Source organism: Thamnophis elegans, chromosome 6 (assembly GCF_009769535.1).
Source record: "Thamnophis elegans isolate rThaEle1 chromosome 6, rThaEle1.pri, whole genome shotgun sequence".
Classification (NCBI taxonomy): domain Eukaryota; kingdom Metazoa; phylum Chordata; class Lepidosauria; order Squamata; family Colubridae; genus Thamnophis; species Thamnophis elegans.
In genome coordinates, this window is record NC_045546.1 from 77,633,314 (window position 1) to 77,648,916 (window position 15,603).

The 15,603-nt window shown below is 38.6% G+C and overlaps 1 protein-coding gene across 1 annotated transcript in view; it reads right to left on the reverse strand.

Moving 5' to 3' along the window:
• SLC6A19 (solute carrier family 6 member 19) overlaps window positions 1-457 on the reverse strand; it is a 31,590-nt gene extending 31,133 nt beyond the window's left edge. The window contains exon 1 of the mRNA XM_032219908.1: window positions 230-457. Coding sequence (XP_032075799.1) covers window positions 230-431 — 202 coding nt within the window. The 5' untranslated portion in view covers window positions 432-457. The remainder of the gene's footprint in view (window positions 1-229) is intronic.
• Window positions 458-15,603: the final 15,146 nt, after the last annotated feature.

Consider the following 15,603-nt stretch of genomic DNA (forward strand, 5'->3'; position numbering starts at 1 on the left):
GTTGTTTTAAGTTACGTGTCTGTTTCTGTTGATGTGTTGATGTGTTTAAAATAAAAATTTATATATATGAAAAAGAAACAAGATAAGTCCTCTTAAAACCCTGACTTTATTATTATGATTTTGCTGTTGTGATAAACACAGTGATGCATGGTGAAAATGCATTACTATCATGTAAATAGTTTCCATCAAATCAATGTTAATTTTGAGGGTTGAAGGGATCAAAACATACCTCCTCCGTGGCTCTGGCAGAGATAGGGAAAGCGCCATACATTGCCCAAGCCTACACAAAACCCGATACAGGTGAGCATGTATTGGGCTTTATTGTCCCATTTGGGTCTTGAGTCAGCTTCTGTGGTCTCTATCGTTTCTAGTTCCTTGTGAGAAGGTATTCTCAAATCCAGACCAGGATTTGGCAGCTGGAGTTTCACCATGGCTGGATCGTTCTTGTACACAGATCTGCCACAGGTTCTGGGCTAAACAAAAAAAAGGAAGTCTTAGCTACCAGCTGGCACTCTTTATACTGAACCTTTGACACTAAACGCATCGGTGCTGCCTTGGGGCAGGAAAAAAAGCGTCAGCAACTCATTTGATTAACCAAGGTTACTCTGAGACTTATTAATGTCTTATCTGCCAAAGCTCCAGCTGAAGACAGAGGTTGCTTGATATCAAAGCTGTGAAGAGTAGCAATTCACAGGCTAATTTGCTGCAAGGTACATTAAGCAGAAGGTTTAAATAGGATTTGCTTTCCTTGCTTGCATCTTTCTGTCTGACCCTCATTAACACGAGATAGAGAGGAGAAAATTACTCTGGCAGAATTAAAGCTCATAAACTGCAATATCTCATCCCTGACTGGATTTTTTTTTTCCTTTTTATGTGCATAATAATATTTGGACATGTAGAACTAGCAGTTCTGCTAGCTTTTAGAATAGATAACACAATATGCAAGTCGTATGAAAGTGTGTGTAATTGTGTGTGTGTGCACCCCCCACTGCCTTTCTTGATATTAAATCACTTTACTATTTTGCTTTCTGATTTTCCATTCCCACAAATGTAACTCAAGTCAGCAGGGAGGATAGAAATACCGAAATGCTGTATCCACATTGAAAAGCAGCATGGAATAGAAGTTAAAAGTATTACATTCTGTAATGTTTAACTTAATGAATGGGGGGGGGGGGGGCGGAATGATCAAAATTACAAATTAGGCTTCCCTTGGGTGAACTAAGGGTTAAGAATCCGATTTTGCATCACAGCAACTACAGCTCCAGATTGGAATTCCATATATACTACAAAATAGACACGTTCGGCAAAAATTATTTATTTATTTACATCGTAGCATCTTTATTATTTTTAAATATCTCCAGGTAGTGTCATACCAGAGGTGGGTTCCTACCAGTTCGCACCTATTCGGTAGAACCGGTTCGTCAAATCTATTGAACCAGTTAGAAGAGGTTCCACCAGTGGACCCGGAAAGCAGGCCACACCTACAGAAGAGGTTCCAAAAATTTTTGAAACCCACCACTGCCACAGAGAGAGAGAGAGAGAGACAGACAGACAGACAGACTGACACAGAGAGAGAGAGAAAAAGAGGAAGGAAGGAAGGAAGGAAGGAAGGAAGGAAGGAAGGGAGTGAGTGAGAGATGAAAGAAAAAAGAAAAAAGGGACAGAGAGACAAAAGGAAGGAAAGAGAGAGAGAGAGAGAGAGAGAGAGAGAGAGAGAGAGAGAGAGAATGGCCGGCAAGCCACTCCCACCAGGTCACATGGCCGGCAAGCCACTCCCACAAAGGAGGCCACACCCAGAGAGTAGGTTCCAAAAATTTTTGAATCCCACCACTGTGTCATACCCAATACTGGCCCAAAGTCACCCAGTTGGCTTACAAAATATTGAACTTACGATATCATTATTCATTCAGGTGAAGCGTTTTCTTCAAAGATCAACACTTGCAAATTCGGTATTTTACCAGGAAAAGAATATAAAGTGGCTTATTATTCCTACTCCCAGAATGTCATGATGCTGCTGTTCTTCGTAAATGTATAACCTGAGTCAGTAGAGAGCAACAGAGACCCCCTCATAGGAAAAGTACGGGTTATGCTGTACAAAGTAGAAGAAAAGACTATTTTGTGAATTTTTTTTCACGCACGCCACTGAAATGAAGACTGCGCTACAATTCTTTAGTAATCCCAGGGTGGGTTATTTTTTTTTTTTGCTTTTAAGAAATCTCTATCCTAATAAAAAGATTGGAGTCTTCTCTACTAGAGAACTAGCATATTAATTTATACCATTAAATCACCATATTTAGCCATGGTGAAGATGGTGTTTTATTTTCTCACGTTAGATGCTCTACTTTTTTAAAGTAAAGATAATTGGAAAGCATCCTGCGAGGAAAACAGATTTGCAGTGGCCTAGAAGTTTTCATCTACAGAGGAATGGAATAAAAGTGGTGTTTTGAAAGTGGTAGGAATATATATATATTAAATCCGTGTTGTAAGAATAAAAAACATTGAAAATAATGATCTCTATAATTAGCAATTGCCAGTGCTTATTGTATGAGCCCCCTCCACCCTCCCCAAAGGGTTAATATACAACTAGTTTTTCTTTCCAATTATCAAAATAGGTCAGAGGTTGAGCAATTATAGAACAGCTGCTATATGCTTTTATTTATTTATTTTTTTAAAAAATTATTTCTCATATATACATTCACAATTATATGATCTCATAACTGTTATTAATACTATGTATTTGTAACAATTTTTCTCCCCTACAGTTGACAATATACTTGAAATTGCTTTCTTACCATCCCATAAACCCACCTTATCTTACAACAATCCTACTTCTTCTTCTTTCCTTCCCTCCTTCCTTCCCTCCTTTCTTCTCTCCTTCCTTCCTTTCCTCCTTCCCTCCCTCCTTCCCCCTTCCCTCCCTCCTTTCTTCTCTCCTTCCCCCCTTCCTTCTCTCCTGCATTCCCTCCTTCCTTCCCTCCTTTCTACTCTCCTTCTCTCCTTCCTTCCCTCCTTCCTTCCCTCCTTTCTTCTCTCCTTCCTTCCCTCCTTGCTTTCCTCCCTCCTTCCTTCCCTCCTTCCTTCCCCCTTTCTTCTTTCTTCTCTCCTTCCTTCCTTCCTCCTCTCCTTTCCCTTCTCTCCTTCCCCTTCCTCCCCTCTACCCTTCCCCTCTTCTTCCCTTTCCTCCCCTCTCTCCTACTCTTACATTCCCTCCAATTCTTCCTCTGCTTTTCCCTCTCTCCTATTCCTCTCCTTTCTCCTCACCTTCCTATCTTTCCTTCTACTCCTCCCTCCATCCACTCTATCCGTTGTTGTGTTTACATATTTTCCTCTTCAGGGGGTGACCTGGTTCTTTTTTTTTTTTTTTCCTAATTGAAAGTTATAAAAAAAAGCTATATGCTTTTATACTATATACTTGCACTATCATGGTATGAGTTTGGGCAGTGGTTCTCACTTTTGGCAATTTTGAGATGTGTAAAGTTCAATTTCCCAGAATTCCCCCAGCTGTACTGACTGGGGAATTCTGGGAGTTGGTCCATGCATCAAAATTGCCAAGCTTGAGAAATACGGAGTTAAGCTATGAAGCAGGAGCTTAAAGGCTCTGTGTGTTTGTTACAGGTACGTATGAAATGGTTAAGAAACTCCATGTTTAATCTTAGAACTTCGGGGTTAGTTGGACTATCACTCCCATCTGCACACTAGACTCAAAAGACCATTGTATGATCAACGAAGCACAACATACACACAAACTTTATGTAGCTGTTCTATCTACTAATGCTTAGTTTGGAAGCAACCACATATAAAGCTTTTCAGAAATGAAAGTCTCAGGGATTAGGTTTAGGTTTAGGTAGTTTTATTTATATGCCGCCCTTTTCCCTGGGGGGACTCAGGGCGGCTTACAGTTCAAAAGGAAGGGAGGACATACAAATTAAACACATGAGACAGTACATCGTTAAAAAACACAACATTCATACAATTCGGGTGGGTTGAGATCTTTAGTCCCAGGCCTGTCGGGACAGCCAGGTTTTAAGGGCTATGCGGAAGGTCTGGAGGGTGGTGAGGGTATGAATCTCCACGGGGAGATCGTTCCATAGGGTCGGAGCTGCCACCGAGAAGGCTCTCCTCCGCGTGGTTGCCAGTCGACACTGACCGGCTGATGGAACTCGGAGGAGGCCTAATCTATGGGATCTAATTGGTCGAGAGGAGGTAATTGGCAGTAGGCGGTCTCTCAAGTACCCAATTGGGGGTACTCAAAATCTCCCATTTTTGGGGAATCTCAAAATCTCATCTTGTGCCCAGCCCTCCAACTTATTTTTGGAGGGAGCCGAGGTGGCGCAGTGGTTAGGGTGCAGTACTGCAGGCCACTTAGCTGACTGTGATCTGCAGTTCAGCAGTTCAAATCTCACCGGCTCAAGGTCGACTCAGCCTTCCATCCTTCCGAGGTGGGTGAAATGAGGACCCGGACTGTGGGGGCAATATGCTGACTCAATTTGCTAAAAAAAAAAATGTAAACCGCTTAGAGAGGGCTGAAAGCCCTATGAAGCGGTATATAAGTCTAATAAATAAATAAATAAATAAATAAATAAATAAATAAATAAATAAATAAATAAATTTTTGTACTCCACAGCAATATTAAAGTAATAAAAGAATAAAAAGAATAAATAAACAGAATAAAAGTGTAAGGACGTGTCCCTTAACTTAGAAGGAGTACCCCCCTTCCATAAAATGCAGAATTGCTATGGGGACAGAGTTACAGAGTCCAGGAGAAAGTAAAGGAGAGCACTAGATTATAGCCAGGTCCGAACCAAAAGAGTATCTGCTAGAAGTAGCACAGCTACTCAATCATCTCATAAAGGCCAATCATTATTAAGAAACTAGCCAGGCAGTGCGTGCAAAGAGCAGCTGTACTCCCAGTCCTGAATTAAACCACCCTTTTAGATAGGGCTTTCTTCGGGGGTAGCCAAAAGACATACACACCAGAGGTGGGTTCCTACCAGTTCGCACCTATTCAGTAGAACCGGTTCGTCAAATCTACCGAACCGGTTAGAAGAGGTTCCACCAGTGGACCCAGAAAGCAGGCCACACCTACAGAAGAGGTTCCAAATTTTTTTGAAACCCAACCACTGATATACAACCAGACAGTGGTGGGATTCAACCAGTTTGCACCTATTCGGGAGAACTGGTTGTTAACTTTCTAAGCAGTTGGGAGAACCAATTGTTGGAAGAAATCTCATTTTGTTTTTTTTCCATTTTTTACAGGGCTAATCCTGTAAGGAAGGCAGGAAGGAAACATTCGGGTGTTGTTTCTAGCCTAATCTTTATTGCCCTGCTTACAGAAACTGCCTCTCCGGTTAACCCTTGTTACATTGTAACAGCTAAAGCAAAGCACCCATCGACGTCAGTGACTTTGAGTTGGCTACGCCCACATGGTCACATGACCACCAAGCCCCACCTACCCTGCTGGTCATTAGGGCAGAGAACCGGTTGTTAAATTATTTGAATCCCACCACTGCACCCAGACTTCCTCTTTCCTAATTATTGTGGTGGCCATCAAAGGGGACTTGAAAGGCTGTGACTTGAGTCACCTAGTATAAGATCAAATACTAGTGTTCTGGCTAATGAAAAATGCTGCCAAATAAATAAGCAAAGTAAAACGATTAAAAGGGTAGCTCTGTTTTGCAGTGATTTTTTAAAAATTTAATCAATGTATGGAAAGAGCTTTGATATTATAGCATTTTAACAAATGAAGGACCACTTCTCATGCAGAACTCTACATAACTTGAACTTGAGGTCTCGTCATAGACTGAGGTAGTGAAAGCCTAAATGCTTTCTAATGACAGAAACACATGGAGATGCAGAGTAAATGGTTTAATGTAATTCAATTTTTTTCTTATTTTTCTGGCTTACCATTTCTTACTTCTTTTCTACGCTTTTACATAACATTACCTAAAGAGAAGAGTGTCACGGATACGTAGGTATTATATATATCTCACATATAGGTGGAGCAATATCAATGGCCAGTGGTAGTACCAGGATTCCTATGACAATTTAGTTTCACCTTTAATAGTAAATATTAAAAAAATGTTACACAGACATTAATTGGCGATTTTAAGTATGTTTATACCAATGAAAATTCAACAAGAAGTCCTTAGAAATGAGCAACTCCGGAACTGAATGTTTATTTTTTAAAAACTAATTTTAATATTAACAATATAATGTGAATAAGAACTTTAAATGATTCAGCTATTGATTTTACGTTAAACATTTCAGCGCAAAGTAATAATATAAACAATGTGCACATATGAGATCCTAAAGCGTCTTGAAATAACTGCATTACGTCAAACAGCAAGCTCCTTTCTTTCGAATCTCTATGTTCCTGAAAAGGCATCTCTTATCTTTGCAGTTATTCAAGGGGCTCAAAAGCCTTGATCATTGCCTTCAATTTTGTTAAAGGACCAGTGAAAAGAGAGCGCTGATAGGGGACAAAAAAAATTGCAGTTAGAGCATTGCTCAGCACAGAACATCAACAACATTAAAAAACAACAACAAAGATTTCCAAGAAGACAGCCTGTTTTACTGCATACAAGAATATTTGCACTCTGTTTCCTTGTAAAGCTTCTGTAATCATATCTCATCTTCATTCTTTAACTTGCAATATACACATAAAGATTATTGCACCGCTATACAGATACAATCCTGTCTATCACAATAACTATGAAACAGTTTTATGCTCCTTGTAGAGGAGAGGAATTTACAGCCTATTCATGTTATGAACTTCTCAAAGTTTTTTTAATAAAAACTTCCTCTACAGCAGGGATCTCCAACCCCACCCCCACCCCCAGGCCGTGGCTTAGTACTGGACCGTGGCCTGTTAGGACCTGGGCCACGCAAGAGGTAGGCATGCAAGTGAAACTTCATCTTGCATGAATGGGATCTAGGTTGCATGTGAAATCATCCCCCTTCTTCCCCCGCTGGTCCGTGAAAACCCTTTTCTTCCACAAAACCACTACCTGGTTCCAGAAAGGTCGGGAACCATTGCTTTAGAGTAGTGGACGTTGAAAAATATTCTAACAAATATGAAGTATATTCCACTAACAACATTTAACATAAATTCAGTATACCATCCTGTTCGGTCCCAAGCCTCCAATATATACTGCCGCAGACTTGGCTGTCTGCCACAACTAAGGAGGGAGATAAGCAATCCCTTAGCTAGGAGCCCAGAAAATGATCTCTATGAAAACAAGGCTTGAACTCACGAAATTCTTCCAATCTTTCACGACACCTGGATTAGTAAACTGTTGTTTCCTGCAAAATTCCCCTCCCATCGTCCCACCTATAAGCTCTCCGGGAGGGGCCAATCAGTAACCACCTGTTCCTATTTCCTTCTGTGAGCCTTTTTCCAAAGCTGCTCCCTCCTCCTCTCAGCCCTACGCATACATATAGGTGGGGCGATGGGAGGGGAATTTTGCAGGAAACAACATTTTACTAATCCAGGCGTAGTGAAAGATAGGGAGAATTCAAGCCTTGTTTTCATAGAGATAATTTTCTGGCCTCTTAGCCAAGGGGTTGTTTATCTCCCTCCTTAGTTGTGGCAGACAGCCAAGTCTGCGTCAGTATATATTAGAGACTTGGGACAGAACAGGATGGTATACTGAATTTATGTTACCTGCGTACCTGCGCTGTTTTGTGAACCAGCAGCAAAATGATTAGGTGGACTACCTGGCAATGGAGGAGTTTGAGTTCAATAACTCACAGCACACAACCACCAAACAATGCTCTTCTTGGCCAATGTAGGGTATCGTCCTCAGTTTTTCCCCTCACATCAATTGACTCACTGTCAGATTCCACCAACAGCTCAGCCGGCTGCTGTTGGGCCACAGCATATCCATAACCTCCATCTCGGGATTGATTTGCAGGTGTAAACTGCATCATTTGAACATCTGGGTTAACTAATGAATTTTATTAAACTAGAAAACTTGCACCCTCCCCTGTGTTATTGGTCTTTAAAATGTCTTAATGATTTAAAGGCTTTGAATACGCATTTTACAGTTTATGTTCCCTTCCCCTGTGTGGCTCTTTTCATATATTCTGTCACTGCATTATTAAAATGATTAAATAAATTTTAGAATATGCAGAAATGAATAAACTAATATTTGAAATTAAAGAAAAGGAAGACACTGAATATTTTGAAGTATGGGATCTGTTCTATCGATGGTTAAATAAGAGAAGCAGGTGTTAGAACTTCAAAAATTATAAGAGAAAGATTAATTTTATTATTAGGGTTGTTTACTTAATTTTGATTAAGTTTGATTAGTATTATCAAATAATATCTATTAATATTATGAGGGAACAGCACTGTTATGAGATTACTATTAGAGAATACTATTACTATGATGAATATTACTCAAAAGAATTGTAATCAGACAACACACTGTTTATATGGATTTTGAACATGTTGCTCTTTTTATTTATATTAATAAAAAATAATAAAATAAAATAAATGACTTCTGGGAAAAATTCTTTTCTTTTAATGTTTTTGTCAATATTGTGATCATCATGTACACACAAAAACCTGTAACATTAAATTAACAGCCTCAAGGGATTTTAGAGTAAACATATCTTATTATCCGTGGTATAGTTAAATATCTTATTAGAACCACTGGCTGCTATATTTTTCCTGTCACAAAATCAAGGCGTCTCCATGCTTTTTTATTTACTTCCTTGTTTACTTCCTTGTGGCAACAGCCACAAGCAATGGAACAATTTACAGTAACATATTGGTACAAATTACAATTACCTTTTTAAGTATTCCAAGAATCCTTTCTTTTTCATCTCCATTCTTTGCTCTGATCTGTTCTGTGGAGTTGGCACATGTCTCTCTTGTTTATAGTTCTCTGCATTTTGTGTCTTGTTAATTTCCTTATGCTGTCCTATTAATAAGAAATAGAAAAACTGTATGAAAGACATTTTCTAAAGAATGTGTAGGGTCAACAATGCCTTGCTGGTTTGTACAATTTAGTAATTTGATAACCAGAGAGAAAAGAAGGGTTTGTATGTATGGGGTGCTCCCTTCAAGGATCTTCTTCCAGAAATTGTTCTGATTTATTTTTCGTATCAGAAGCTGCTTCCAGAGTTGTTAAAGGGTAATGCAATTTTATATTGCACAATTTTACAGGGCATTATCATGATCCTTTCGTAAACAGTATTTATATTAGCTGTCACAAATGAGCAATCTATATAGAAATATTCTTTATAATATATAAAGTGTTCTACTTCCCTTTGAGGAAGGAAAATATGTGTGTAAACCTATTAAATATCAAGGCGTGAGGCGTGAGGTAAACGGAACAGCTTTTATTCGAACAGCTAACAACACTAGGATTTCAGAACGCGGACAGCGCCAGCCCAACTGACAGCTCTTTATATACCCGAGCTGTCAGTTGGCTGGCCAATGGGCGGTTGGTGATTTTTCCGCCAACCAGCAGGCGCGCCTCAACCAATCAGGTATCAGCTGCTCCGGCCCCGCCTGTCGGCTGCGTCGGGAGGACGCAACAAAACCTTTATATTTTAATGTGACGAATTGAACTCAGGCAACATTGTGCAGCTTTAGAGCTGAACTCAGCCGAACATTTAGATTTAATCTCCTCAGTAATTTGATGTACTATTCCATTGTTTTTAATCTTTTATATCATTTTACTGAGTAATTTAGTAGGTTGGACTCAGAGATTTTGATCTGACCAAAGCATCCCATGAGCCACATGAAAAAGATTTTAATCCAATGTTCCCAGATTCCCCCAGTACTCTAAACCACCATGCCATTCTGCCATTTTTATAAATAATAAGGGTTTTCAAAAGGTTTAGTATTCATTATTACAATTAAGATTGGGACAGTTGTTATTCAGTTAAAATAAGTTCTCAGTGTTTATGCCATCCCTCCATCTTTGTATAGGAGCCGAGGTGGCGCAGTGGTTAGGGTGCAGTACTGCAGGCCACTTCAGCTGACTGTTATCTGCAGTTCAGCGGTTCTAATCTCACCGGCTCAAGGTTGACTCAGCCTTCCATCCTTCCGAGGTGGGTAAAATGAGGACCCAGACTGTGGGGGCGATATGCTGACTCTGTAAACCGCTTAGAGAGGGCTGAAAGCCCTATGAAGCGGTATATAAGTCTAACTGCTATTGCTATTGCTATAGTTACCTAAAGCCTTTACATTATCACCATTGGTGGAGATGAGAGAGTTACAGCATGAACACTTGGTTTCTTCTGACGGATTCTGAGGGTGGGGAAAAAAATCAATATTTTATTATTTTTCTCTAATACACATACAACCCCAATTTTATATTGTTCTTTTTTGCAGCCTGTTTTTCATAGAAGTTTATGTATAAATTGCAATTGTGACTAATAAGGAAAAAATGTGAATTCATATGAAGAGAGAAAAGACTGAAGCGAGAACATATAGGAGCCATGGTGGCACAGTGATCAGAATGCAGTATTGCATTCTAACTCTGCCCACACCCTGGAGTTCGATCCTGATGGGGCTCAAGATTAACTGAGGTTGACTGAGCTTCCATCCTTCCAGGTTGGTAAAAGGAGAACCAGTGGTGGGTTTCAAAAAAATTTCGAACCTACTCTGTGGGTGTGGCCTCCTTTGTGGGAGTGGCTTGCCGGCCATGTGACCTGGTGGGAGTGGCTTGCCGGCCATGTGTTCTCTCTCTCTCTCTCCTTCCTTTTGTCTCTCTGTCCCTTTTTCCTTTTTTTCTTTCATCTCTCTCACTTTTTCTTTCTTTCTTTCTTCCTTTCTTTTTCTTTCTCTTTCTCTCTCTGTGTGAGTGTGTGTGTGTGTCAGTGGTGGGTTTCAAAAATTTTTGGAACCTCTTCTGTAGGTGTGGCCTGCTTTCCGGGTCCACTGGTGGAACCTCTTCTAACCGGTTCAGTAGATTTGACGAACCAGTTCTACTGGTAGGAACCCACCTCTGAGGAGAACCCAAATTATTGGGGTAAATGCTGATATTGTAAACACCCGGGGAATGCCGTAAAGCATTTTTGGGCAGTATATAAGTGCTATTGCTACCGCTATATAATTGTAGGCAATCCTTTACTCAGGCTGTATCTTCATGAAATCTCATTATGTACTCCTGGTAAGGTCACAGTGTAAATTTAGGGGGAGAAACAGTGGCTAGAATATCTTAGAAATTGCTAGTGCAGAAATTAGTTTCTGATGTAAGATGATGTTTCTATAAATATCAATGTTCACAGAGCAAATCTGGATTTATGCAATTCTGCAATACCTTCACTGGAAAGATCATATCTTTTTGAAGTGCTGCTCTGCCAAATTCAGCATTCGGCTGGCTTATATTCATAAAAATTGCATTTTCAGCTACATTTCTGTAAGAGACATTTAAAATGATCAAATATAAGAAGCATCCATTTAGAATACCTTTTATAAAATGCATATTTGCCAAATCAAAATTTGCAAAACAATGTTTCTTCTACGATAATTATCTGAAAACCAAGTCTACATTCTCATCATGAGTGTGCATTTTGAGCATTCAAAAGACTTCTGATGAAGTCAGAAGATTCTGCCTGAATTCACTGAATTCTGAACCTAACACTGAATCTTGAATCTATATTGATGAATAGTTATTTGAGTATTTTTTTTGAATTTTTTTTCTTATTTTAATTGAACAAAAACACAAAAAAAGAATCATCCTTCATTACATCTTGTAGAAAGCGTGTCAATTGGCTACAGATAACTTTCGTGCATTTCTTCCACAGTCATTACTTATAGTTCATATTAGATTATACACTTTAAGTCAAAAATCTTTGTATATCTTACTATCAATGTACCACAATTCTCATTTGACTACAATTATTTGAACATGCTTTTACCTCAAATCATTCATACTTAAAGACACAACCACATAATGGCATTCATTAACTATTTCAAAATATCCTCCAATAACATTACACCTTTATAGCATCTTTTAAGTAAAAATCAATTAATAAAGTTTCTAAGCCTTCCCCCGCCTTTTTTCCAACTCACTGACTAAAATATATATCCAAGTTACTTTAGCCAATACCATAGCATGTATATATTGTTAAACAATGTCCATTAACATTTCCTTGTTGTTATTATAATTGGCTAAAAATCATTTACTATTTATGCCCCATCTCCTCTCATCAGGGCCCCCACCCAAAAAAACGCCTTACACCGTTATAACAAGATCTAAATGAAAATTTGTTAATAAAATTTATAGGTCTTTTTCCCAAGTCACAATTTACAATTTATATCCAGATTTCTTTTACTAAATTGTCAATACATGTATAAATCATTACACTGTAACCATTATCATTTCATTATTATTATTTATGGTTAATTAATTGTTAGCGAGTAAACATTTAATAACAATCTAAAACAATCTAGGAGTTGCAAGATTCCTACTTATTAATCACCAATAATAAAAAACTAATTTTTTATTACCAACTTTCATTGTCAACCTGTACCTTTCCAGTAACAAAACAGCCTTATCTCTCTTGCCAATTGTGGAGTCTTCTTTTTATCTCCTTTATAAGGTTTTTATAGGCTTCTCTCTGCACTTTGTTGCTTGAAGGGTCTCTCAGATAATCTCCTTGCCCACCAGTTGCTACTAAAGTTAACATGTCTTTATTTGTCAATCTTGCTTCTGCAAAAATTTCTTATGTTTATCATCATTATTTTTTTTTCTGTTCTGTGTCCTGGAATCTGGGGTAGAGCTCCAATTCGTCGAATTCCCTTTTCCACATTCCCTTTCCATTTTCACCCACATTTGCTCCATTAATAAATTCATCTATTGTCTTATCTTTATCTTCTATATCTTCATTCTCCCCTTTAATTTTGGGGGTTCCAACCCCATCATCTTTTGCTGTGAGGAAGACTAGTCTTTCCAGCTTCTTCTCAATTCTCCCATATCCTTCCAATAGATGTTGAATTCCAGCCAAGATATTTTGGAATTTTAAGCTTTCCTCATCTAAGTATTGACCCATGTTTCCAAAACAGAAGAGAGAAAGAAAAAGAAAAAAAACTAATAATGACTGCCAATCTAGTCTTCCAGGCCTCTCTTACCTTTATTTTAAATTGACTTAAACACAAGTATTTTTATGCTCTTCAAAAGGGAAGGGTCCTGTTCCCTCTTTCTTTCTTTCTTTCTTTCTTTCTTTCTTTCTTTCTTTCTTTCTTTCTTTCTTTCTTTCTTTCCCTGCCAAAATAATTCTCAGAGGCACCTGCGAAAACAGTTCGTGCCCTTGGTTTTTTTTATCAGTTTCTGTAAACAAGTTGCAAACCCTTCAGCTGCAAAGTTAGTGAAGTCAAATAAAGAAAGAGATACGTTGTTTCAAAAAACTACGACTGGCAGTTAATTTTCACCTTCTGTAGGAAACAAAAGTTCTTTAGATTGCTTTTAGTGTGATTTTATAACAAGTAGTAGGAAGAATTGTTAAAATAAAAAGGAAGGTTTTAATCCAGAAGTCAAAAAATAAAGCAACAAGAAGCAGAAGGAAAAAAAAATCAATCCGTTCACCTTAAGAGGAGAGATGAAGAACGTTACGACCATTTCAATCCACAAAAAATAGTTACAATGACAAAGGAAAAAAAAAACTTTCCACAGTGATCCCATTAGGATTATATTCGCCGCTCAGTTCTTTTGTTTAAGGATCTAATTTGGCTTTAAAGAAACATTTCTTTGGGCAGTCTTCAGCAAAATAGAAAAAAATACCTCACCAGATGGACTCACTTTCTCTTTTCACTTCCTTCCTTCCGGAGCGTCCCGATTTCATCAGCCTAGAGGCTGCCTATTTACCGCGGGCTTGAAGCACTTCCCTTGGGTCTACCAGGGATTTTGCGATATCCCTGAGACCAGCAAGGCTTTGTCTTCCTGATCACCATCTCTACGGGACGGTATATATACTCCATATAAAATAGTATATTTTTATTTCCTTTGAACCATGACAAAAATATTTATATTATGCACTGAATTTCCTTTCTAAAATTAAGCATTGGAATGTGTGTCATGGCACAGAGTGTCTTCTGAACTTCCAGCCCCACCTACTATATAGACGCAGGCTATGCGGTCTCTTATCTAACCACTGCCTTGGCAGCATCTCTTGGCCAGTCTCCCAAGGTCTTTTCCATGTACCATTACAGAAGGGGATTAGAGGGAAGTGTTTATGTGATGAAATAAACTTATTTACTTCTTGAACTCCTGATAACTGAGGTATTAATTATTTCCAGCTATTAATAATTGAGACTTCAATTGAGACACAGGGTGGGGGAAGGTTGGGGGGGCTAGGGGGGAGGGAGTGGAGTTTACTAAGTTGGAGGAGGGATGTTGGATGATTGTACATGTATACTGCTATTTTTTCTTTTTTATGTATATTGAAATGGAATTATAAATACCATCAACACAAAAGGGAGTTTGCTCAGAAGCGTAAATACACCAAGTGAATTAGAGGAAGAGTGGGAAGCAGAGGAGAGAAGAAAGATAGGAAGAGGGGGATAGGAGAGAGGGTGAAGGGGGAAGATGAGGTATATAAGGAGGAGTGGTAAGGGGAGAGAGGAGAAGGAGAAAGGAAGAGGAAGTAGAGTAGAAAATGATGGAGGGAAGACAGGATGTAGAAAGGGGGAGAAGAGAGGGAGAAGAAAGTGTTGGATAAGGTATAAATATGGTGTATGGAGAGCAGAAGAGCCAATAACTGGATTTTTTTTTCCTTTGGTAGTTGATGGTAAGATGAATTGATGTAAGTACTTAATAATACAACATGACATTGACTATGTAATAGTATATATGTGATTATATGTTATGAAAATGGGAAATAAAAACTTTCTATGGATATGGAAGCATAAATACCATCAACATAGATTGGAGTTTGCTCAGAAGCGGAAATACACCAATGAGAGGAAGAGTGGGAAACAGAAGAGAGAAGAAAGATGGGAAGAGAGGGATAGGAGACAGGGTAAGGGGGGAAGATGAGGAGGATAAGGAGGAGTGGGATGTAGAGAGAGGAGAAGAGGAAAGGAAAGGGAAGTAGAATAGGAAAGGATGATGGAGGGAACATAGGAAGTAAGAGAGAGGGAGAAGAAAGAGGTGTATGGAGAGCAGAAGAGCTAATAATGGGTTTTTATCTTTCTGGGCGTTGATGACAAGAGGAACTTAATACAATAGGATATTGGCTATGTAATAGTATACATGTGATTGTATGTTATGAAAATGGAAAATAAAAGTATATTTGAAATTTAAAAATAATAATAATAATAATAATTGAGACTTCTCCCGGAGTTAGCAATTCCTCATACTTCCATTGAAGTTTGAGACGCTGATGTGGGATTGACTTAATTAAGCCACATCTATTAACTCCCTACTCCTACATTACTCTAAGGGTTAGAGAACCAATGCTCCTAAAGATGCTTTAGTTTAGCAGCCTACTCTAACCATTAAATAGATCTATTGACTTTTAAATACCATTTCGAGAGCAAATAGGAGACAAAAACATGTTACCAACCTGTTCACGTAGTGCTGTGTAGCCGAAGTTTCTAATATGTCTCCCAATCTTCTCTGTTTGGTAGTTCTTTCTATGTCC